Below are 27,279 nucleotides of genomic sequence, written 5' to 3' on the forward strand. Positions count from 1 at the left end.
TGTGCACCGTTATGGTGTAAATATAACCTATCTATGAATTAGATCAAATGTAAAAGTCAGCCGAATTAGTGTTGATATTGCAAGGAGACGTATTGTGTGAAGAGAAATTGAAGATGTTGTTTAATTGTTGATATATTTATGATCCACGTCAAGTATTCAGTTTCGGCGCCATTTCTTCCAGTTTTTCCAAAGGTCTTCTCATCAGGGCTCTCTAAATAAAGAACTACGGCAGATCTGTAATATGTAATGCAGCCGAACCGTGTATTACAATGCCGTTATGTGATGACTTTCAAAGAGAAAAGCAAGAGCACTCGGAATTAAGTATTATTTTATACTTTTAAAATGTTTTCCGGATTTCATATAATATAAACACCAAATCCCAGCATGCATTGCGGCTAACACATCCAATCAGCGAGCTTAAAACCATAGCTGAGGATCTTGGGTAATCGCTCGAAATGCCTACGTCTGTTTCCGGTTATATTTATTTTGAAATTCAGTTCCTGACGGACGCCAAAAAAGCCCGAGATTATGGAATTAAACCAATAAATAAAAGCAAGGATAATTGTGTGTTATTGGTGAGTATCCTGGGGCTCTGAGCCCCATTTATTTTCCTCACAGACGGCAACAAAAGTCCGAAATTATACGATTTAAAATAAAAGCAATAACTGTGGCTTGATATTGAGTAAGAACATGTTTTTATGAACCACACAGCTTCCGGTCTTCCACGACCCGACCGGAGAAAAAGACGTGCTGCAGCATGCAGGCACGAAACACGTTACCAGTAGAAATACATTGCTTTTAAAATCGTGCTGTGCAACACGAAAAAAAGGGGCAAATCGTGATGGTGAACACGAATCAATAGATTAAAAATCGTGTTGGTGAACACGAAATGCCGTGAGACTGGGTTGGGTCGGCACCATATTATCTTAAAGTGCACATACCTAACCCCATAGGGCATTGCTCTCTGATGTTTCTAACATGGTTTTCCTGGTGACTGAGGGGTTTCTTTTGGAGTTGGTCCTTAGCCGCGTTCACACTGCGGTACTTTTCCCACAAAGGTTCATGCGAACTTAGTTCATGCGAACTCTTTAGTTCGCATGAATTAAGTACAGATCGCGTTCACACCAGAAATGTAATTATGGATTGATCTTACTACTTTGATTATAGACCAAATCGAGGGGTGAGAACCAGAGGGGCGTAAGTGACATTTGACCAACTTTACAGGAGAGCCAAAACAAAAAACTACCATACTTTGTCTTGACTTTGTTTATTAAATTCAATCTTTAATATGAAAACTTCATAAACATGTGGATGACAATATACTTAATGAACAATATTTTGACTTTCATTGAAAAAAAGATTCTTCTATCTTTTTTTTATTCGGAAGAAAGTCACATGCGCCTTTTTGGAACTAAGATTTTATCTCATATAAACTAAGAAAAAGGGCGTATCTGATCAAAATAGGAAAAAGGCTTTACATTTATGAGATCAAAAGTAACAGTAATCAATTGTTGTAATAACAATATTATATGAAAATATCCTTATATCATATTAGTTCATTGAATGTAATTATTTAAAAAAAACATTAATAACCATTTTGCCAAATAGTTCATTATTTAGCCCTTTCCCCAAATAACCAATTGAAAATAGGCTACAGAGTCCATTGTGATCATATCAAATATCAATATCACATTAGTTCACTGAATAACAATACATTACATTAAACCTGGCCTAATAACTGTTTGGCAAATCAAAAACTACTTTAGAACATTGTATAGCAATATAATTATATACGACAACAGCATATTTCATGCTGATCATGTACGTTTCAGATTGATTTGAAAGGACATATAGCCTACTCTGCCTGAATGACTTGCAAAGACTGGTATAGTCCACTTAGGAGTGAGGGATACTCCCGTTTGTGTGAGTACGTCTTTCTTTTTCACAGCAGTGGACCTGTGTGCATCTTCTTTGGTTCAATTGCATGAGCACCTCTGGTCTCCTGCTTTCCAACTTGCAGCTTGGTCGGACAGCTCATATTTGAACCGAGTCCTTTTCGGATCCTCTTTTGTGTAGCACAGGCACAGCCATTTCATTTTCTGCCAACTAACTGTTTGTCCCTCTGTGTCTTTGGTTCTGTTTCGGACCGTGTGTTGTAGGGCTGTGCAATTAATCGTATTTTAATCTCGATTACGATTTTGGCTTGCAGCGAGGCCCCCCCCCCCCCGCCCCCCTGTTGACAGTTCACGAGCGTGCCCCCTCGACTTCATCCACCATATCACAGTCATCAATTAAGGACGCGCTTTACAGTGCCACGGCCTACTCAACCAGCTTGCAAGGACACAAAGATATAACACATGCCATCATATTCTACATAGCTAAAGACATGTGCCTAGTTAGCACGGTTAGCAACCAGGGGTTTAAGCAACTGGCTAGTGGCTAACACTATGGACAAGCGTTACGCCATGCCATCTCGGCATCATTTCACCAGATCTGCACTGCCTGCCCTATATGACAAATGCCGTGGGGAATTTAAAAAAGATGTGGCTTCAGCTGAATACTTTGCAGTTGAGTTATACTTAAAGTTCCGGGTAATCAACTGTTAAAAAGATACTGTTCAAATTATTATTATTTTTTTTTTAAGTTCAATATGTTTTCAAAATCAATGAATAATCGTATTTAATAATCGTGATATCAATATTGACCAAAATAATTGTGATTATGATTTTTGCCATAATCGAGCAGCGTGTTGTGAGAAGGACTTGAAATCCAGAAAGTCACTGTGCCCAAGCTCAATCACCTTCTATGGCCTGTTCCTCCTTGCCATCCTCACAACAGTGTAGTACCCCTCCGAACTGTACACAGGCCCTTTTTTTCTGTCGGTATCAATGGCTGCATGAACACTGTCACATTCCATCTTGCTCTGATCAGACTCCATGAATGTATGGTCAATAATGGAGATGGGCAAGGTGTTGACTGCATGGAGACACATGGCACTAAAACCTGCGTTCCTGTTCTGCCCACCACATGTATCACAGTATAGCACCACATGCTCAGTACCTGAAAGAGTTGACAGATACTGGAACATGCGTGCTGATCTCTGATGAGTTGAATTCTCTGTTGAAGATGGATCTGTAGAAACTAAGTTTCCTTTGTCACTCAGCATTGACTTTGAATCCTGGATTATTTCTTTCTCTTCATCAAGCTCTTCTGCATCTTGAAATAAGCTTAGTAACACTCAGGGGCGGCGGGTGCTGTAGGCTAGGGAAGGCTAAGCCTTCCCAAATATTTGTGTCACTGCATCCTGGTAAAATACAAATATAATGTATAATGTTTGTGTCTTTGACATTAGCACTGCTATGCAGCCACCTGTGCCCTGTACTACGAAGCCAGTTCAAACCCTGGATATGTTTGAGTTATCTAAACTAACCCTAACAAACGAGATCTCGACGCTGGTTAATATCAAGTCGGTAAATCAAGTAGCCAGGGCTTCTCTCACCCGCTGAGAGCGCGTTCATGTGAAAGGGGTGGGGTTAGCAACATTTGACCAATCACAAACAGGGACAAGTGTACTGACAGCGCAGCGTCATACTTCATTAATGAAAAGTAAACTAATATTAGACAAATATGAACTTTAAAGTTAATATTTTTCTAATATTAGTCATCCATGACTTAAACATAATAATCCAGGATACAAGCCACCTGCAAGGTGAATACAGAACAACTGGTTACAAAATAAATAAACTACCGAGTGTTTGAAAGCGTAACAGTTTTATGATATCACTGCCCCATCTAAGACACGAGTGGATCTGACTTTACTTACATTTGAGTTGAGTGTTTCGTCAACCTAATGTGTTGCTTAAAATAATACTTCTGCATACAGTATGTGACATTGTGAGTGTTGCACGGCCAGATCCGGCTCAGCTGACTCAGATAAGGAGATAATATAGGCTATGATATTATATGATCGATGATCTGATTGAATGTGATATGAATGACAAGTGCGACACGTCGGCGTCTTCTCTGCACACAGCAGTTTAAACTGTATTTCCTTTATCCTGTAATATCACTTTATAGATTTAAACTCCGCACACTGAGCTCTGATTGGTCAGCAGGCGGTGCTTTCACTGAGTTGATCTCTTTTCTATAGACGCCGGAGGCGGGCAGCATCAGGTAAAAAAAGTGATTTAGCCTTCCCAAACCTGAGCCTCACGCGCCGCCTATGGTAACACTTCTTCAGCAGTGAAAAGCTTTCTTCTCATGGTTGACCTGGCTTGCTTACATATGGTGTCAGCCATTTTGACTCAAGTGCTATCCAAAGGCTTTACCCATAATACATTTCTCAGGGCCAAAAGGGCGTAAGTGCACTTACGTCCTTTTGGCCCCAAATAGTTCAGTGTGTTCTGTGTTATTGCTTTTGGTTTTTGATGAATAACTCTGGATTGGTTTTGAATTCACATGCACCCTTTTGGCAGTAGAAAGAGCTCATCGAGAGCTTTTATTTGATATATAGAACTCATTTTTGACCAAAATGTCACTTACTGGTTCTGACCCCTCGAAATGTAATGTGGTGTTGCTTCACCTGGAATGGCGTTGACACGCTTTTTGCCTGAAGACAGCTGAGGAGGATGTGGATGGTATCAACACTGCATCCTTTAAACCAGGGGTGGGGAACCTTTTTCCTCTCAAGGGCCATTTAAATTTTTTCAACATCCTCCGAGGGCCGTACAAATTATTGACCTCTGCTTAAAAAAAATAAAATCACAGCCCATTCATTTGGCCTTTCTTTCATGCTGTGCAAAGAAAAAGCAACCTCTTAATCCAGATATTTTACCATGACTCACGCATGCACGTGCACGGTTGTGGCATGACCACCAAAACAGAAAGATATGGACACAATATGTGTGCAAATTCAATGCAAAGGACTTCGAATCAGGGTAAGTTTGAGTCCCGCTGCAGTCAGCATCTCGTTGTGTCCCTGAGACACATCACACCAAAGTGCTCCTGTGGGGATTGTCCACAGCACTGAATGTATGTTAGTCGCTTTGGATTAAAGCGTCTAACAAATGACATGTAATGTAATGTAATGTATTTAGTGTCCTAACCATGTGAACATGATTTAAGGGGGGGGGGGGGGACCTAACCTCCTCTAGGGGGGTCCGTGGGCATGCTCCCCCAGGAAGATTTTTTTTTAAATGTTGAAGTTAAAAGCATCAATCTGGTGCACTTTGAGAGCAACATGAAGAGATCTATGGATCCATCTCTCAACATCCATATGAAACAGAATTGGAAGCATATTTTATTTTTCTTTATGGATATTTTACAAATCACTTCCCTTTCAAACTGTATTCTTGTTTATTGATAACAACTTTTGTTTACTGTCATATAGTATTTTATACCCGTTTACTTTATTCTCTTATTTTTTTATAACTATAATGATCATATAAAGATGTGCCTTTACCTCACTGGTTGTAGAAAAAGCTTCTCATATTCGTTAGCATAGCTAGCTAACCAGATGCTAATAACAACAAAGTTATTGACTGTATGACAGATGAACAGATCGCCACTAGGCTTTCAACTAAAGACACAGCCACGCAAAAACTGCGGCATGTGTACGGCTCCTTATCTGAAGTGCCGGAGCAGCCCACGTGATGACACGTTAGGCTCGTGTTGTGTTCTATGACCCTGACTTTAGCAAGGAAAAACAGACACTCGCTTGTTTAATTCTTTTGCGGTCTAGATTTCTTTCATTTCTTCCTTTTTTGCGTGTATTTATAAATTACCTCGAGGGCCGTATCAAATGGTCTCGCGGGTCGTATACGGCCCGGAGGCCGGAGATTCCCCACCCCTGCTTTAAACAAATGTTTGATGTGGCAGTCTTTTTAACTGAATACACACATCTATATATTATTCAACATTTAGTGTTATATATATATATATATGTGTGTATATACAAATATGGTAAGGAACAATTCATGGTATACTGTCTATCTATACAATGTCCAAATAATTTACTATGCTACATTAGACGTGATTATTATTATTATGATTTTTAATAGTGTAATGATTGTGCAATTTGGGTTAGGTTTTAAACGCTGCCTTAACAAACACATGTCATTATCTGCCTACAGGTTATGTTTTATCAACACATTCTATCATTTTAAAACAATTCGGATTTAAGTCCCATGGTCTTTGTGATACTAGCAGAGTGATCTGCTTTCTTCAGGATTGTTTCTTAAGAGTTGTTCCTGTAGACAGGGATGGTTCTTTCACAAAGCTGTGTTCTAGTTGCAAATGGTTTGAGGTGTGTACGACAGAGATATGATGTATTATAAAGACTGTGACTAAGCAAAGACTTAGTAGAATGCCGAGAATATGTAACACAACGGACAACATTTTTTCTTTAGTGAAACAACTGTTGATGCTGTTCACAGACTTTAGAGCCCAGCCCATTCATACCTTTAAATAACCTTAACTCTGTAAAGCCCAAATATAGATAAACATTAGCACGTTTTGTTTACCTTTCAGATGTTGTTGTAGGGAGCCTCTGGTGCAGATATGAAAGAGTTTTCACATTTTCTACGTTTTGGTAAGTTTTTAGGGAAATGTTGTGGTATTGCAACGTTGGGATTAGGTGGGAGCAGAATTTCTGTATTTCTACTCACATTGTCTGAATAAATATATTGAACAACTAAGGGTTAATTTGCAGGATTTATTGCTTACTTAGCCCTATATCAGTAGCATGAATAATAATCACACATCAGTCATATTTTTTATGAATAGTCATTTATTAAATAGTAATACAATGGTAGTCCCAAAAACAGTTCCTGTCGTCGGAAAAGCACAGACGGACGTCACACTTGCTGCATTGCGTGTTTGTTTACCCTTTACGGTAAAAACGATAGACGCCGGAGGCGGGCGCGTGAGGCTCAGGTTTGGGAAGGCGAAACAACTTTTTCAACCTGACGCTGCCCGCCTCCTGCGTCTATCATTTTTCCAACCCAGTTTAGATTTAACCACGCCTACTTCCTTATTACACAAGCATCGACGTAGCTCTATACGCGACGTCATTGACATCACCTTCGGCAGCCTGTGTAGTAACCATTAGTGTTGGGATTTCCGGCTCTTCTTGGTGAGCCGGATCATTTGGCTCCCAAACGGCTCTTCAGTCCATCCATCCATCTTCTCCCGCTTATCCGTGGTCGGTCTCGCGGGGGTAGCAGTTCCAGCAGAGAGCCCCAAACTTTCTTTTCCCTGGCGACATCAACTAGCTCTGACTGGGGGATCCCAAGGCGCTCCCAGGCCAGCGAAGAGATATAATCCCTCCACCTGGTCCTAGGTCTACCCCTTGGTCTCTTCCCAGCTGGACGTGCCTGGAACACCTCCCTAGGGAGGCGCCCAGGTGGCATCCTAACTAGGTGCCCGAACCACCTCAACTGGCTTCTTTCGACGCGAAGGAGGAGCGGCTCAACTCCGAGTCCCTCCCTGATGACCGAACTTCTCACCTTATCTCTAAGGGAAACACCAGCCACCCGGCGGAGGAAACCCATCTCGGCCGCTTGTATCCGCGATCTCGTTCTTTCGGTCATGACCCATCCTTCATGACCATAGGTGAGGGTAGGAACGAAAATGGCCCGGTAGACAGAGAGCTTTGCCTTCTGGCTCAGCTCCCTTTTCGTCACAACGGTGCGGTAAAGCGACTGCAGTACCGCGACTGCAGTACCGCTCCCGCTGCTCCGATTCTCCGGCCCATCTCACGCTCCATTGTTCCCTCACTCGAGAACAAGACCCCGAGATACTTGAACTCCTTCACTTGGGGTAAGGATTCATTCCCTACTTGGAGTGGACAGTCCATCGGTTTCCTGCTGAGAACCATGGCCTCAGATTTGGAGGTGCTGATCCTCATCCCAGCCGCTTCACACTCGGTTGCAAACCGATCCAGTGAGTGCTGACGGTCGCAGACTGATGAAGCCATTAGAACCACATCATCTGCAAAAAGCAGTGGTGCAATCCTTAGTCCACCGAACTGCAGACCCCCTCCCCCACGACTACGCCTCGAAATCCGAACCATGTATATTACAAACAGGATTGGTGACAAAGCGCAGCCCTGGCGGAGGCCAACCCTCACCGGAAATGGGTCCGACGTACTGCCGAGGACCCGGACACAGCTCTCGCTTTGGGATACAGAGATTGGATGGCCCTGAGTAGAGACCCCCTCACCCCATACTCCCGCAGCACCTCCCACAAACTCCCTGGGAACTCGGTCATACGCCTTCTCCAAGTCTACAAAACACATGTAGACCGGATAAGCGTACTCCCAAGCCCCCTCCAGGATCCTTGCGAGAGTAAAAAGCTGATCCGTCGTTCCACGACCAGGATGGAATCCGCATTGTTCCTCCTCAATCTGAGGTTCGACAATCGGCCTGACCCTCCTTTCGAGTACCTTAGAGTAAACTTTCCCGGGGAGGCTGAGTAGTGTGATGCCTCTGTAATTGGCACACACCCTCTGATCCCCCTTTTTAAAAAGGGGAACCACCACCCCGGTCTGCCACTCCTTCGGTACTGTTTCCGACTTCCACGCAACGTTGATGAGACGTGTCAACCATGACAGTCCCTCAACACCCAGAGCCTTCAGCATTTCCGGGCGGATCTCATCCACCCCCGGGGCTTTGCCACTGTAGAGTTGTTTGACGACCTCAGTGACCTCCCCCCGGGAGATTGGTGTTGATCCCCCGTCATACTCCAGCTCTGCCTCTAACATAGAGGGCGGAGTTGTCGGGTTCAGGAGTTCCTCAAAGTGTTCCTTCCAACGCCCTAACACTCCATCAGTTGAGGTCAACAACGTCCCATCCTTACTGTACACAGCTTGGATGGTTCCCTGCTTCCCCCTCCTGAGGTGTCGGACAGTTTTCCAGAACAACTTTGGTGCCGCCCGAAAGTCCTTCTCCATGTCTTCTCCGAACTTCTCCCACACCCTCTGCTTTGCCTCGGCCACGGATGAGGCTGCGGCCCTTCGGGCCTGTCGGTACCTTGCAACTGCCTCGGGAGTCCCCCGGGATAACAAATCCCTGAAGGCCTCCTTCTTCAGTCGGACGGCTTCCCTGACCACCGGTGTCCACCAGGACGTTCGAGGGTTACCGCCCCTTGAGGCACCTAAGACCTTGAGACCACAGCTCCCCACCGCGGCTTCGGCAATAGAGGCTTTGAACACCGACCACTCTGGTTCAATGTCCCCAACCTCCACAGGAATGCCCGAAAAGCTCCGCCGGAGGTGCGAGTTGCCTCTTCAGTTTACCACATATTATACCTTTTATAATTAAATCAAATGTAGCCCTGTTTTGACTAATGAATGATTTATGTGTACACATATATCACTTAAATTATTCTATACATCCTTTGTACTGAAGTATTCAAAAGTAAAAATTACATGTTTAATATAAATGATTTGCTGTGGCCAAATGTTTTCATTGCATTTACAGACCCTTTTAGCTCTCTGATACCACCCAATGAATGCACTGACTTGCTTGAAGAACCACGCTACACAAAACAGATAGCAACATTATATTTAAAGAAAAGTACTGTGGCCCTGAAGTGCAAGACACCACAGCATTTCAGAAAACACCACAGCATTTCACATTGGACGGAAAGGGTATTCCTTAGGGAGAACACTTCTTGTTTATGATTGGACAGAGCCAGCCAGACAAGCACTGCTGTGATTGGTTGTTTTTGCTGCCAGTCAAGAAATGACGCTTGGTGATTAGCCCAACACATCAGCCGTTAGCTGTTAGCACACACTCAGAGCTCACAGCTCCTCATATCTGTTCAGAAACTGGACAAAAGTTAAACATGTACAAACCACAGACTGTCTATGTCATGGCGAATACAGTCGCTGCTTTATTTATGTCTGTATGACGTTGTTGTGAGTGTGGACGGAGCAGCTACAGGTTAGTTTAGCCTGATCGATCCGATTCCGATAGGATTTACATGGAGATACGCCCCGCCCCCTCTCCAGCGTCTTGTTTGAATGACAGGAGTAAACACAGAATTAATGCTTTATTAACTCATGGTTTTTAAGGGGCTTATCTCCATGTAAATACTATGGTAGACTACCCAATATTCGCATCGCTCTAATCGCTCGAGTTTCACCGCGGCTGTCAGCTGTGTTTGGTCCTGTCATTCAAACAAGAGGCGCTGGAGAGGGGGCGGGAAGTATCTCCATGTAAATCCTATGGGAGATACCAACTACAACAAAATGAACATGTTTGAACGTGATTGAATTGTAATACATGTTTCAAAGTGGTGCCGAAGTAACTACATACTGATAACAGTTAGTAAAAACCATGAATTAACGCTTTGACAAGTCTGCAGACAAGACGGCAGGCGAAAAGCTTTTAAAATGCGTGTTTTCTGAATGGAAACGGATCCATCAGGCTAAACTAACCTGTAGCTGCTCCGTCCACACTCACAACAACGTCATACAGACATAAATAAAGCAGCGACTGTATTCACCATGACATAGACAGTCTGTGGTTTGTACATGTTTAACTTTTGTCCAGTTTCTGAACCAACCTGATCTCACCAGAATGCGTGACTCCACCACGACTCCTTAACACCACAATGCGTGGTGGAGTCACGAACTTTGTTACATTTGCGTGTCGGCACCACGCAAACAACCCCAATGTAAAGTGAATGAGGCTCCTTTGTCGTGGTGCACACACGCATTTCTACAACGTCCCGCAGTGAGCTTTTATTCTATACAACGTTTTTAAAATCTACTATATAGCTTGTAGTAACTCACGGGAGGCTTCTTTTATTTTATTTGTATTCATAATCATTTTTATTTTTCGTCAGAATGTAAAATTACATTAGTTACGAATTTGTATTCTCAAAAAACAGTGCATTGTGTGTAATGCAACTGTGATTTTTATTAAATTAGTTAGTTTTTAAGGAAGGCCAGAGCTTCAGCTGTGTCAAATAGATTGTTCCCTTCAGTTAACGTTATTTAAAAGATAATGATCATGTCCTCTGTATTGTATTACGAGCGTCCATTCCCATTGGATAACGGAGAATTTTACACCCGGAAGTAAGTAGCCTATTCTCCTTACTGTCGATTGATTTTACAGTGATATCTGAACTACTCATCGACTAAAAAACACCAAATTGTCCTTGTTAATTACACAACATTGATTGGTTTGAATTGTGTGCAATGCTTTTGTATTTTCCCCCTTCGATTCGGAGAAACAAATATTTTTTCGCCGTTTTAGGATAGCCGAAGACACTACACTACCCAGAATCCTCAGCTATCGTTTGGAACTACACCATGTGCTTAGCTTGACAAACCCCGTGATCAGTCCTCAACCTCTGTGATTGGATGCGCGACGTTTACACACAGAGCGTCCAAAAGGAATGAAACCCATCGACGGCACACTATTCAAAACAGGAATCGAACGTGTCCTACCCCCCTCCCCCCCTTAGGTCACAGGCTCCTCCAACAGTGCTACGCAATAAAACAGATACACAGAAAAAATAGTGCAATAGTGCAATAAGAGTCTATATACAAGTGATTGGAATATGATATATTAGATAAATAATTTCTAAGTAGCAGCCAGATGAATGTTATTTCTAAGTTCAGGTGTTTAATAGTCTTCTGGCCTGTGGGATGAAGCTGTCTCTGTGTCTGGTGGTTTTAGTCCGAATGCTGTGGTACCGCCTGCCAGACTGCAGCAGACAGAACCGTTTGTGGCTGGGGTGATGGTGGTGGTCTTTTATAATCCTGAGGGCTTTCTTTAAGGTTAACCTGGTATTTTTACTCCACTACATTTATTTTAGTTACTTTACAGATTTGGATTAATGATGTGAAATATAAACAAGCCTTAAATCAGACTTTAGTTACACCTGAATGAAATTCAGTGAAGGCGATTGTCAAGTGCCAACAATCAGGCGAGATATTTGATAGTTGGTGCTTGAGAAGACTAAATATTTATCTGCAGATCCGTTTAAAGCATATTCATTACTCGTTATTCTCTAATAGTTCATTAAAGACTGTATATAATTGCTATTTTGCACATCCCTTTCAAGATTTCAAGATTTTCTAAGGTTTATTGACATATCATATACACAATAGCGTAGTTATGCAATGAATGACAAACTTAGGTCACAGGTTCATCAACAGTGCATTACAAGACATCTATCAATGTGTGTATACTTCCACCATTACACTGTCGTATTCTGCACATTTCTTTAAATAAAGCCTTATTAGTTAGCACATCCTCCTATCAGGCACTAAACTGTTTTACTCTAGATATCATTTGAGTATCTTCTTGATATTTTCTATTCTATATTTATATAATTGACCTTCTACTTTCCCACTATTTTGTATGTACTCTTAATATTTGAATGTTTTCATAAAATATAACACATTCAAAAGTGCGTTACAAAAATGAAAGACATTAAGAAAAAGGCATTTTAAACAGTCATTAAAAAGCAACACAATCTTCCTGCATTGCAATTACTCTAAACGTGTAATAACGTGCTTTAACCAGTAGGTGGTTTGGGTTAAAAGCATAGGTTAAAAGGCTGTCAAGTTTACAGTGTTAACAAAATAAAATATACTGCTGTTTCCGGTTTAGTTTACGACGAATATTATTTTGTTATTGTTTTGATAAAAAGCGATGGAAAAAATCCATAGCAACCAAAAAAAGATGGTCTTAACATGACCCAGTCGTCTAGTAGTTAATAAAAAACAATAATATCAAAACAAAATATTACTACTAACTTTATTGTGAAATTAAAACAGAACGGTAAAAGAATAGTTTCCAGTCTATGCTGATGCCCGATCTCTGTAGATAAATAAAGAACTAAGACAGATGTGTAATATTTAATGCAGCCAAACCATTTATTACAATGCATTCATGTGATGACTATCAAAGAGTAAAGCAAGCACTGCTGAATAAAGTATGATTTTCTCTTTTACGAAACGTTTTTTTTCATATGGAATGCAGTTGGAGGTCAACCAATCAAAGAGCTTGAGGGCTGATCACGGGGTTCATGGTGTAGTCCCAAACGATAGCTGAGGATTCTGGGTAGTGTAGTGTCTTCTGCTGTCCAAAAACTCAGAAAAAACATTTGTTTCTCCGAATCGAAGGGGGAAAATACAAAAGTATTGTACACAATTCAAACCAATCAATGTTGTGTAATTAACAAGGACAATTTGGTGTTTTTTAGTCGATGAGTAGTGCAGATATCACTGTAAAATCAATCGACAGTAAGGAGAATAGGCTACTTACTTCCGGGTGTAAAATTCTCCGTTATCCAATGGGAATGGACGCTCGTAATACAAGACATGATAATTATCTTTTAAATAACGTTAACTAAAGGGAACAATCTATTTGACACAGCTGAAGCTCTGGCCTTCCTTAAAAACAAACTAATGTAATAAAAATCACAGTTGCATTACACACAATGCACTGTTTTTTGAGAACACAAATTCGTAACTAATGTAATTTTTACATTCTGACGAAAAATAAAAATAATTATGAATACAAATAAAATAAAAGAAGCCTCCCGTGAGTTACTACACGCTATAAAGTAGATTTAAAAAACGTTGTATAGAATAAAAGCTCACTGCGGGACGTTGTAGAAATGCGTGTGTGCACCACGACAAAGGAGCCTCATTCACTTTACATTGGGGTTGTTTGCGTGGTGCCGACACGCAAATGTAACAAAGTTCGTGACTCCACCACGCATTGTGGTGTTAAGGAGTCGTGGTGGAGTCACGCATTCTGGTGAGATCAGGTTGTTCTGAACAGATATGAGGAGCTGTGAGCTCTGAGTGTGTGCTAACTAGTGCTGCGTACCGGTACGCCGAACCGGTACTGGACTTGTAAAAAGTTTCGGTTCAAGTCCGGTTAAAACCGGAACGTCGGGAACCGGTACTTGTACTCGCAAAAAAACTAGCACTTACGTATATTCTGGTGTCTGTGGTTATTTAAACATTCCCTGATACACGTTATTCAACGTCAATAAATGAGTGCTCAGTGTACAACATCACATGTCCTTTCACCTTCGATTCACGGTTTGAAAACGTAGCATTTCGCCACATGCTAATGCTAACCGGAAGTGAATAATTTTCAGAATAAAAGTATTAAGTTAATAGTGTGAACTTCCGGTTTTTTCAGAATAAAACTAATTAAAATTAGTGTATTTAATTCAACATTACGCCATATCAACATTGATTTTAATTTCTAACAGTATGTATGTACATCACTATGTATGTAGTATGTACTGTATAATGTACACATGTAGAGTTGTAGAAAATACATGGTGCACAGACAGTACAGTACACTCTGACTGTACAGTCAGTCACTACAGTGTAGCCTATACTGTATAGTAGGTGTGTAACAGTGTAATATGTATAGTCTACTCTACACTCTACCTTTCAGCAACGTTTTAGGGATTTAGGCTCAGTCAGCTCAGGGACTGTTTGGTTACTTTAGTTTGGTAAATGAAATAAATGTTTGAACTTTGTAGTAGTTCACTGTAGTTGCTGTCATAAGTCATTTGTAGACTAAGTGGCACATTTGTACTTTGTATTGAAATGTGGACACAAGTTGGAAGGGAGCACAATAAACCGACGAGTTTGAATTTGAGTTGATTATGAGTTAATTTTCAATTGATAATTAGCTCACAATAAGTTCACTTTAGTTACTCACACAATTTGACACAAGCCATGGGTTCAGGTCCGGACTTATAAGTCCGGACCTGAACCTGAACCTCTGGACTTGAGTCCGGACCTGAACCTGAATGTGAGTCCAGGTACGCAGCACTAGTGCTAACGGCTGATGTGTTGGGAGGGACCGGTTGGGACATATTTCGCTGTCGGGTGTTGACTAATCACGAAGCGTCATTTCTTGACTGGCAGCAAAAACAACCAATCACAGCAGTGCTTCTCTGGCAGGCTCTGTCCAATCACAAACAATACCCTTTCCGTCCAATGTGAAATGCTGTAGTGTTTTGTGAAATGCTGTAGCATTTTGTGAAATGCTGTGGTGTCTTGCACTTCAGGGCAAAGGCCCTGACAAAACAGCAGGGCTCTAGTTCAGTATTAACTATAGAAAAAAAGACAGCAGCAGCTGACATCAAATCTTTGCTGAGCCTAAGGATAATCATAAATAAATAACATAGTGAAAATAAATATATTACAATGCTCAAAACGGCAGCATCCAACCGCCTCTAATCATAAAAAACATAATAAAAATAAATATATTGCAATGCTCAAAACAGCAGCATCCAACAGTCTCTAATCCATGTCACTGCATGCATGCACGGAGCAGCTGTAGCGCGGAGATCATCATATAATTTTGTCTTGTATTACTTAACTTAAAAAAAAATGGCTCGTTCGCGGGCCGGCTCCCGTCGTTCACTTAAAAGAGCCGGCTCTTTGCTCTTCGCGACTGACACATCACTAGTAACCATGCTTAACAAACTAAAAACTCCCGGCTTGACTCCCACACTGCCCGGCTTACTAGATATTACCTTATCTGACTACCGGTTGTATTAAAGGTCCCATGACATAGCCATTTCTACTGATCATGATTCCATTGTTGAGCTCTACTAGAATACATTTATATTGTGCAATGTTCCAAACTCACATTGGTTTCTCACAGCATCTCTGTAAAGTATGTGTATTCACTCTCTGTCCTAAACGGCTTGTTGGAGCTCCTGCCCCCCCCCCCCCCCTCCCTGTGAGCCCAGTGGCCGTCTGCGAGACAGCGAGACACAGCGAAACCCACCCGCAGCCTGGCTGGGAGTTTGTGTGTGTGCCCAGGCTAAGTTCTGCGGTGTCTCGCTGCAGCGAGCCTCGCAACGTCCCGCTGAGTGTGTGTGTGTGTGTGTGTGTGGGTGTGAGGAAGTCCATGGATTGGGCCAAACGTAACGGCTCCGCGGACGTAACGTAACGGCTCCGCTGATCCAAATCAGTTATGTTACGTCACTATACCCGAAATACGTCATTATACCCAAGAAGTAAAACATGGAAAAAGAGGTGTCCAACGAGGCGTTCTGGGGCAGCATAGACAGGTATTTTCTGTGTTAGAGTTTTACTCGCTACAGGGTGTACTTTGAGGGTTTGTGACTGTGACGGCCCCAGAGCCTGGGGCCTGTGAGTGTGTGTGAATGTTGCAGGTCCTGCGATGGGGTGGAGCTGAAAAGGCCAATCAGCGTGATCGGGGACACCTGGCCGGAGGTGCTACTTAAGCCCAGCTGCCCGGAGTCACAGCCCCGTCATTTCTCTCTCCAAGCCTGCTGCGGAGGGACTCACCGTGATCCTTTCCCCTCGTCCACCCTCTGCTGTTTTTGGTGTTGCCGAATAAAGTGCCGAGATTATTGGAAACTTTGAGCGTCTCTCCTGGTTTTTCTATTGTGGCCAACGGGCCGGTCATAACAGTGACTTTGCAGACCGTTTACATGCAGAAAAAGCTACATAACACACAAGGGGACGGGTAATAACCGGAAAAGCATGACCTGGGACCTTTAATGTTTTCCTTGAAAAATGTCCGCATATCTATTTTCGAGGCTTCGCTGTCGGATCGTGATGTGATCTGGCCACAGAGGGGCTTGATCACATCACGATCACAAGCCGCTTGACACAAACATGCCTGCGCAGACGCTTCCACTCCGTGAGGTGGCTGCATAGCAACACTAATGTCAAAGACACAAACATTTTATTTAAATGTTTACCAGGATGCAGTGACAAAAAAAAATATTTGGGAGGGCTTAGCCTTCCCTAGCCTACAGTACCCGCCGCCCCTGCCTTTACTGCAGTGTCTGCAGCATCTTCTCTTTGTCTTCCCTGGAGAATGTGCCATTAGGTCCTTGCGTACATCCAGTGGAGGTTGTATCTCTTGGATGGGCCCCGCTTGGTGGTCTCCCGTTGCCTGAAGATGGTCGTCCTCTCTTGGGTGTTTTCAGAGGAGTTGTGTTCACCTGATTAGAACAGAATCAATTTAGATACATGTCAAAAATACATTAGGAAACAAGTCAAAAACATTACAGTGAAATATTTTTAAATATTACAAACGGCAAATAGCAGAAATGCATTCTTACCAGAATGCGAGAGGATGCTAGATCTGTCTGAAGTTGTCTCCTGTTCAGGATCTCCAGCTCCATCTTTAGAGCTCTGCAGTCCTGCTTGAGGAGCCAGGCGTTGATCACAGCAAGGATGATGGTGTGCCAGAAGATGTACACGTACCAGCATCGGGATTTCATGGGAAACTTGTATTTGGCCGTAAACGAGTCCAACAAATCCACACCTCCAATGTACTTGTTGTAAGTACCCACAATGGAAGGCCTCTCAACTTCTACGTAGCTTTTTGTTGGCTTTGTCCCAGCGTTGAATGTTCTGCACAGGCTGTGGTCCAGCAGAGGATGAGACAAGTGTGACCGCTCTGCTGTCATACCATTTGACAGCACAGATGTTGTGCTTCGCCTCCACTCTGATGTCAAAGCTTCTCCCTTTTTTCTTCAAGCTCTTCTCGTCTTCAAGGTTACAGTTGGATGAAATATTTTTTCAGCCAGCGATACCTGTTACAGGGCTTGGTGTGGTTATTTGGTTGGGGCTCGATGTCCACATAATCACTGACTGGGCGGTCATTGGGTTGTTGGTTTTCTTTGTCCACAGGCATCTTCATCTGCCTCTTCTTCACTCATAGCAGTGTCACTGTCCTCTGATTCCATCTCAAAATCTCTTTCTCCTTTTGGGATGGCAGCAATCACATCCTGCACACTGAAGCGAGGACCTCTCTTTGCTGGTGGCATTCTGAAATGGAAAAAGTAATTAAAATATATGTATCAATAATACATATGCTTATTATTGTAACAGATTACCTGAAGGAATAGATAGTGGGACGGGTGGCGCTGTGGTCTGTGCATCTGATCACCAGATCAAGGGGGAGTGCTGGGGAACTCCAGTTCGAAACCCGCTCCTGCCACCACTGCCACTGACACTTCACCCGGATTTGCTCCTGTGGGTATTGTCCACAGTACATGTATGATACCAATGTGTACTTGTAAAAGCGCCTCGATGACTTCAAGGCGTGAAGATGGATGGCGTGGCGCAGTGCACTGTGCAATGATCATCAGATCAAGGGGTGAAACCCGCTGCTGCGTCTGTAAAGCCGTTGTGTCCTTGGTCAAGACACTTCACCAATTGTGGAATTGTCCACAGTGGTGACCATTGCATGTATGATATGTGTAATGTAAAGCGCTTTGAGCATCTGGAAAAGCGCTATAATAAATATAAGGAATTATTATTATTATAGGGTGGTGGTGGAACAAGTGTTCATTCTGTCTGGCTTAGACATCATACTAAAAGGAATGCATGCACCACCCAGGTGTCCAGATGCAACAAGCATCTGAATCCTATTTACATCGTACACTTGAGTCACACAATACTACCTGGCTTAGCCTATTATCATAATAAAAGGAATACATGCAGGTAAACCAATGCAACATGTCACACAATGCTGTCCGGCTAATGATAACAGGTTAATTATCATACTAAAAGGGACACATCCAAGTGTCCCGAAACATTTCAGAAAGAACTGTTTCTGCCAGAACCAGAAAATAGTTAAATGTATTTTTGTAACTAATTAACTGATAAGATATAAGTAGAGTTTAAAATATTGCTACAGATATAATTTCACATACTTTTATCAGAAATAATGTATAACTGTATTCAATTCTGGTCTTAATTCAAAATCTTAACAGAGGACACATTTAGAAGTTAGTTATAGTGAATTATCAAATACATTATATTTATATTAGTCTTTTATTTCCATGTGTGAACATATAAGAAGGGCAATGTCCATGACAGGGACACATTCCTTTTTGACTACCACACTGATCCAGGTTTGTAATATTGCAACAAAGACATAAGCTGCTCAAAATCAAATGTGATGAATGTATTCCACAACAACTAAATATGTACATGTTCTAGACATTGTAATAAACATATATATTTGACGCATTTTACTTACTTGAATCTGACAAATCCAGTCCAATAAAACAAAGAGATGTTGCTCGTTTGAAGATTCGGAAGTTGTGTGAGTGTGTGGCCAGAGAGCAGGACCTATACACACATTTACTACCCAATAGCATTGTGACGCTGAACAAAAGGATCTTTGAATATGTAAATGTAATCTTTAAAAAAACAAAACATTTACTGACTTTTTAAGGATTACTTAAAGTAATGTTGTAAAATAACAACCGGGGCCTTACAGGGGACCAATTATTAAAAAATATAAAACTATGTTTTAAAGGAATAATCAATAAAAAATGTTGGACATACAAAGATAAATTAGGAATTCATTAAAGGTATTTCAAAGCGGCTACTTGTGTGTTTTCTTCCTTTTAAATACATATGCTCAAAGGATGTTTAGCAGATGCTAATGCTTTCGATGCAACAAACAGCAATAATAATAATAATAACATATCATAGCTTACAATGCTACAGAAAGATGAGATTCAACAATGCAGGGTTATTTTGCTACTATTCCATATTTAAATTGCAGGTCACTAATCGTTGATAGTTTTACAACGCAGACTCATACATTGAAGTGAATTTAAAATGAACAAATGAAATGCATACACAAAGCTCATTAAAACAAGCAAGAACATAAACAACTCAATCTAAATCCTGGTCACCACAGGGAGTGTAATGCAGACCCTAGGCCTAGAGCCTAACCTTTCATTAGCAAGTTTACATATGATATAAGTCCATGTTTATACAGTTTGCTCACACATCCTGCTAGGACACATTTTCTCACACCTGGATGAACTTTAGAAATGTTTGTTGATCTTGTCAGACATTATCGGTGCAGCTCTTGAGCCAAAGACACATTTATGATGCAGTTCTGTCTCCCTCCACTCATTCTGACAGCATTTCACACGGTCAGTAGTTAGTGGCCTGATAGTGCTATGTTCTTAATTTGTATTAACTGAATTCTTTATTTTAAAATCATTTTAAAGCAGATTTTTGGAGGTGCTGAACATGATGTATCATAGCAGCAGCCATGAGCTATGAGACTTTGTGGAACAATGGTGTTGTAGTGCCGAGAGATAAGGAGTCGGAGGCGGTCCAATGGAGGTGCAAAAGTGAACTTTATTGCGGAGCAGAAAAGGACATGTTGCTGGCTTGCAGTCCGAGTAGCCAAGAGAGAGAGAAAAGGAGGAGGACACAGTATATACACAGGAGGTACCCACTCATTTGTCCGTGCGGAACCATACCAGCCTGTAGTTCCTAGATTGAATTATGACATTATACAGTGGTCACCACAGTGTACACATTACACAGTGGACCAACCACCTCTGGATATTTACTTTTGGAATTAAGTGGACATTTTAAGTGGACATGAAAAGGTGTTTGTTGATTGACAAGTGTCTGTAGTAAATACTTCTGTACACACACACACACACACACACACACACACACACACACACACACACACACACACACACACACACACACACACACACACACACACACACACACACACACACACACACACACACACACACACACACACACACACACACACACACACACACACACACACACACACACACACACACACACACACACACACACACACACGCAACCTGATCTCACCAGAATGCGTGACTCCACCACGACTCCTTAACACCGCATGCGTGGTGGAGTCACGAACTTTGTTACATTTACAGGCTGCTTTGTCGTGGTGCACACACGCATTTCTACAACGTCCAGCAGTGAGCTTTTATTCTATTAAGAAATGCCGCCGAAACTGAATACTCGCCGTGGATCATAAATATATCCAACCCAGTCTCATAAAAAAACGTGTAATAACTACGTTGGTCCACAACGTAGGACGTAGTATTTCTACGAAAACGCCTCTGAAATTGTAAAATGCCTACGTTTTTTTTCACCATTCATTCCAATGGCTGGCGTCTATGTCACGTGATCTTTCTCCCTGCAGAAAAAAAAACATGGCCGACATTCGTTTTATTCTCGGTGGAAAATGCCTATTTTAAGGTTAGTTTGGCCATTAAAATTCCCTTTGATGTCATTTGATGCGAGAAATATGAGTTGCTATTTCAGATTATGTGTGCAGTGGATGTACATGATCTTTAGTTTGCCAGTTATTACGAAGATTACTTCAAGAAATTGTGTCCATTCAACGTTTTCATTGTTACCAAGGTGGTTGCTAGGGACGCTGCTATCGATATTATTTCTGTTATGTTGTGTAACTGTTTAATGGTGTTATCTTTATTGCTACCCCCTTCCCCGTCAAAGTATAGTGTTGTTCCACAGCGCAAACGTATTAGTTTAACAAAATCCGCATCTAAAATGGTGCAGAAACGTATATCAACAATTAAACAACATCTTCAATTTCTCTACACACAATACGTCTCCTTGCAGTATCAACACTAATTCGGCTGACTTTTACATTTGATCTAATTCATAGATAGGTTATATTTACATCATAACGGTGCACAGCTGATATAAAAGGAAAGATATTACTGATTTTCTTTGAATATAAGAATGTAAATACTGAGTCTGAAATAGTATAGCGATATGCTGTAAAATTATGTGAAAGCATGAATAAAACTACACATCTTCAGATGTTGTACATACATAAGTGTCCTACACTAATAATACAACGTTATTATGGCTGTGTGTACCTTGTGTGCACCGCCTAGTGGTTAAAGCACGTTATTGAATTATTGTTTTTATGTGTTATATTTGATAAAAAAAATATTAAGAGTACATACTTTCATAGAGGGAAAGTAGAAGGTCTGTGATAGAAATATAGAATATAAAAAATCAAGAAGATACTATAAGTGATCTCTACAATAAAACAGTTTAGTGCAGGATGTACAAAGATATTAATAGGAGGATGTGCAAAAGAGAAAAACGAATTAACCTTTATTTAAACATTAAATAATACTTTAGATTAAGGTCTTCTTTTAAATAAGAAAACAACTTTGGGGGTATCTATCTACAGATAAATATTAAGCCTGACAAAGTACTTAACAAAATTGCTTTCCTGCAATGTTAACTATGTTGAAGCACCTATTGTAACTGATATTATACATATGAATTATACTCTTATGTATGTAGATAGTAAAAGAAATGTGCAGAATACGACGGTGGAGTGGTGGAGGTACACACATATTGATAGATGTCTTGTAATGCACTATTGAGGAACCTGTGACCTAAGATTTTCATTCATTGCATACACCGTAGTTGTGTATATGATTATGTCAATAAACCTTTGAAAATCTTGAAATCTTGAAAGGGATGTGCAAAATAGCCATAATATACAGTCTTTAATTAACTATTAGTAGAGAATAACGAGTAATGAATATACTTTATTACTTGTGTCCATTCATGTCAATTAAAGATAAATGTTTAGTCTTCTCAAGCACCAACTATCAAATATCTCTCCTGATTGTTGGCACTTGACAATCACCTTACCTGCATTTTACTGTAACTAAAGTCTGATTTAAGGGTTGTTTATATTTCACATCATTAATCAGAATCTGCAAAGTAACTCAAATAAGTGTAGTGGAGTAAAAATACCAGGTTAACCTCTGAATTGTCGTGGAGTAGACACGATAGACATGTGGGTATATATTAATGCTGCGCATTATGGACACAAGCGATTTTCACCCATTTATTAATTATATGTTTTACATTTGATAACACCAATGTGTTTAATACTGGCAACTTCTAATTGTGGGAAAAACGAAAACGTTCAGTAGAGATGTCCCATAGAACATTTTGCGAAACACAATAGCCAGCATGTGTAGTTCTGGGGGGGCGTTCGATTCCAGTTTTGGATAGTCTGGCGTGGTTTCGTTCCATTTCAAACAGCTGTTTGACGCTCGGTGTAACCTTGGCGCACTGCCACTCCAACATCCAATCCCAGAGTTTGAAGATTAATCACGGGGACTGTAGTCCTAAACGATAGCTGGGGATTATGGGTAGTGTAGTGTCTTCGGCCATCCTAAACTCAGAAATGTTGACAATCGCAATGATGCTCGAAATGTCCCTTGTAGGCCTACGTCTGTTTCCGGTTATTTCTATTTTGAAATTCAGTTCCTGACGGACGCCAAAAAAGCGCGAGATTATGGAATTAAATCAATAAATAAAAGCAAGGATAATTGTGTGTTATTGGTGACTAAATAACAGTGTGTTATTTTGAAAAGAATAACAAATTAGAAGGAAAAAAAGATTTCAAAAATACAGATTTCAGTATCCTGAGGCTCTGAGCCCCATTTAATTTCCTCACAGACGGCAACAAAAGTCCGAAATTATACGATTTAAAAATAAAAGCAAGAATTGTGGCTTGATATTGAGTAAGAACATGTTTTTATGAACCACACAGCTTCCGGTCTTCCACGACCCGACCGGAGAAAAAGACGTGCTGCAGGCACGAAACACATTACCAGTAGAAATACATCAAAATCGTGCTCTGCCACACGAAAAAAAAGGGAAAATCGTGTTGGTGAACACGAATCAATAGATTAAAAATCGTGTTGGTGAACATGAATCAATAGATTAAAAATCGTGTTGGTGAACACGAAATGCCATGAGACTGGGTTGGAATTAGGACCCGCTAGCCGGTACTAGGCCAAGTGGAAACGCAACCAAAAACGGGCCCCGCACGGCTCGGCACGCTTAAAGCGAGCTACCCGCTGCAGTGAAAATGCACCATAAGTGCACTCCCAGGTACTTGTAGTCCTCCACAGCAGCCACATCCTCTCCTAGAATGCGGCTGTTGTGCCAGACGGCAGCAGACAGAACACTTTGTGGCTGAGGTGATGGGGGTCTTTGATAATCCTGAGGGCTTTCTTTAAGGTTAACCTGGTATTTTTACTCCACTACATTTATTTTAGTTACTTTGCAGATTCTGATTAATGATGTGAAACATAAACAACCCTTAAATCAGACTTTAGTTACACCTGAGTCAAATTCAGGGAAGGTGATTTTCAAGTGCCAACAATCAGGAGAGATATTTGATAGTTGGTGCTTGAGAAGACTAAACATGTATCTGCAGATCTCTATAAAGTATATTAATTACTCTTTATTCTTAATATGTATAATATCAGTTAAAATAAGTGCTTCAACATAGTTAACATTGCAGGAAAGTTGATTGTCAAGTTCCAAAACAAGCCATGCAATACATTAGACGTTAAGTACTTTGTCAGGCTTAATATTTACCTGTAGATAGATACCCCCAAAGCTTTTTTCTTATTTAAAAGAAGACCTTAACCTAAAGTATTCTTTAATGTTTAAATAAAGCCTTATTAGTTTGTCTGTTTTGCACCTCCTCCTATCAGGCACTCAACTGTTTTATTGTATATATTATTTACAGTATCTTCTTGATATTTTCTATTCTATATTTATATCATTGACCTTCTACTTTCCCACTATTTTGTATGTACTCTTAATATTTAAATGTTTTCATCAAATATAACACATTCAAAAGTGCTTTACAAAAATGAAAGACATTAAGAAAAAGGCATTTTAAAACAGTCATTAAAAAGCAACACAATCTTCCTGCATTACAATTAGTCTAAACGTGTAATAACGTGCTTTAACCAGTAGGAGGTGCGGGTTAAAAAGATGTCAAGGTTACAATGTTAACAAAATAAAATATACTGCTGTTTCTGGTTTAGTTTACGACGGATATCTTTTGTTATTGTTTTGATATTTGTAACACGAAAGCGATGGAAAAACCCCACAGCAACACAGAAAAGATGGTCTTAACATGACCCAGCGGTCTAGTAGTTAATAAAAAACAATAATATCAAAACAAAATATTACTACTAACTTTATTGTGAAATTAAAACAGAACGGTAAAAGAATAGTTTCCGGTCTATTCTGAGCCCGATCTCTGTAGATAAATAAAGAACTACGACAGATGTGTAATATTGAATGCAGCCAAACCATTTATTACAATGCATTCATGTGATGACTTTCAAAGAGTAAAGCAAGCACTGCTGAATAAAGTATGATTTTCTCTTTTACGAAACGTTTTTTTCATATGGAATGCGGAGGTCAACCAATCACAGAGCTTGAGGCAAAGCGGAACAGTAGCTGAGGATTCTGGGTAGTGTAGTGTCTTCGGCCATCCTAAACTGAACAAATATTTGTTTCTCCGAATCGAAGGGGAAAATTACAAAAGCATTGTACACAATTTAAACCAATCAATGTTGTGTAATCAACAAGGATAATCTGGTGTGTTTGAGTTGATGAGTAGTGTATCACTGTAAAATCAATCGACAGTAAAGAGAATACTTACTTCCGGGTGTAAAATTATGCATTATCCAATGGGAATGGACGCTCACATTGCTCTCCGTAATACAATAAAGGGGACATGATCAAATCGGAATATAATGTTCTTTTAACAAACGTTAACTGAAGGGAACAATCTATTGGACACAGCTGAAGCTCTGGCCTTCCTTAAAAACTAACTAAAAATCACAGTTGTCTTCCACACAATGCACTGTTTTTTGAGAACAACAATTCGTAACTAATGCACCATAATACATTCTGACGAAAAATACAAATGATTATGAATACAAATAAAATAAAAGAAGCCTCCCGCGAGTTACTACAAGCTATAAAGTAGATTTTAAAAACGTTTTATAGAATAAAAGCTCACTGCTGGACGTTGTAGAAATGCGTGTGTGCACCACGACAAAGGAGCCTCATTCACTTTACATTGGGCTTGTTTGCGTGGTACCGACACGCAAATGTAACAAAGTTCGTGAGTCCACCACGCATTGTGGTGTTAAGGAGTCGTGGTGGAGTCACGCATTCTGGTGAGATCAGGTTGATTTTTTCAGTATTTAACCAGAAGATGCATGATGGATGTTAGGTAACACACACACACACACACACACACACACACACACACACACACACACACACACACACACACACACACACACACACACACACACACACACACACACACACACACACACACACACACACACACACACACACACACACACACACACACACACACACACACACACACACACACACACACACACACACACACACACACACACACACACACACACACACACACACACACACACACACACACACACACACACACATACACGGTGACCTGGCCGATCCGTGCAAGTGCAGCAGACCCGCACACACACTTTCCTACACGGGGAAAGGCTACCATACATGCATATTGCTCATCCAAACACACTCACACACCCATGATGGCACAGATTGGGGTTGCCGTTGCCCAAAGGCACTTCGGCAGGGAGGCAGAGTCACAGCTGAGCAGGTTGCAACAGTCCAGGGTTTTATATGCTGTTAGCTTGGAGGGGACACAATTCCCTTTCTCATTTTGGAGACGGTGAGTTTTGAAAAAGATAAAGAATGAGCATCACATTTTGCTGCAAATGATCATGATAACTACCTAAGGTTTACCTTATCAAAAGTATTTTTCAGCTGCTCTTGCACAGTTTACTTTAGTTACAGAAGGCTATCGGGTTCTGCATCTGAGCCTCAGATGGAGAGGTTAGACTGAGCTCAAATCTTACAGTCTTTAAATGGAGGGCGTGCAAGCGCGTTGATTATAATTAAAAGATGTAAAACATATTCAAAATAAATCATCATCCATATTATATTTTGCTGACCTGCAATTTGCACTTTATTTCAGACATTTCAAACTGACCATTACATGGTTTCTACATGTGGCACGCTTAGAATCCGGTGCGCACTTGGCACCGTTTACGCGCTCCTCTCCAGACTGGGGCCAAACAATCCGAAAATAAATTAAGCATCTTTGAACAGACTTTGTAAACTGGGCTACCTGTTGCAAAATAATCAAACTGCGCAGGGATTTCACAGGTGAGAAAACAGGAGCGCACCTACCGACTACAGTCAGCAGCATGTTGTCCAGCAGCAGAGCGACGAACACGATGAAGAGGCTCAGTTTCCTCGATCTTCTCTCCTCTCTGAGCCAGCTGAGCAAATTAAACTGCCGAACCGCATCTAATCTCCACATGGTGTTAGTCCCGAAAAGAGCAAGGCAACAGAACGGATGTCAAGTCTTCCTGGAGAGACAGTGATGGGTGGGTAACTTCAAAAATCCTTCCCGATGTCAAAGTGAGAGCTGTGGATGTGAGAGAGCTGCAGAGTGGAGTCTCACCTGAGATGAACAGCCAGCTGCAGGAGGAGAGAGAGAGAGAGACTGCTAA

General features: G+C 41.0%; 1 protein-coding gene across 2 annotated transcripts in view; it reads right to left on the reverse strand.

Annotated features, from left to right (window-relative positions):
• slc18a2 (solute carrier family 18 member 2) overlaps positions 1 to 27,279 on the reverse strand; it is a 52,404-nt gene extending 25,125 nt beyond the window's left edge. For both annotated transcript variants that reach the window (XM_034100234.2, XM_034100236.2), the window contains exon 1: positions 26,954 to 27,279. In XM_034100234.2, the coding sequence (XP_033956125.1) occupies positions 26,954 to 27,086 (133 nt within the window). In that variant the 5' untranslated portion in view covers positions 27,087 to 27,279. The remainder of the gene's footprint in view (positions 1 to 26,953) is intronic.

The sequence above is a fragment of the Pseudochaenichthys georgianus genome, chromosome 15 (genome assembly GCF_902827115.2).
Source record: "Pseudochaenichthys georgianus chromosome 15, fPseGeo1.2, whole genome shotgun sequence".
Classification (NCBI taxonomy): domain Eukaryota; kingdom Metazoa; phylum Chordata; class Actinopteri; order Perciformes; family Channichthyidae; genus Pseudochaenichthys; species Pseudochaenichthys georgianus.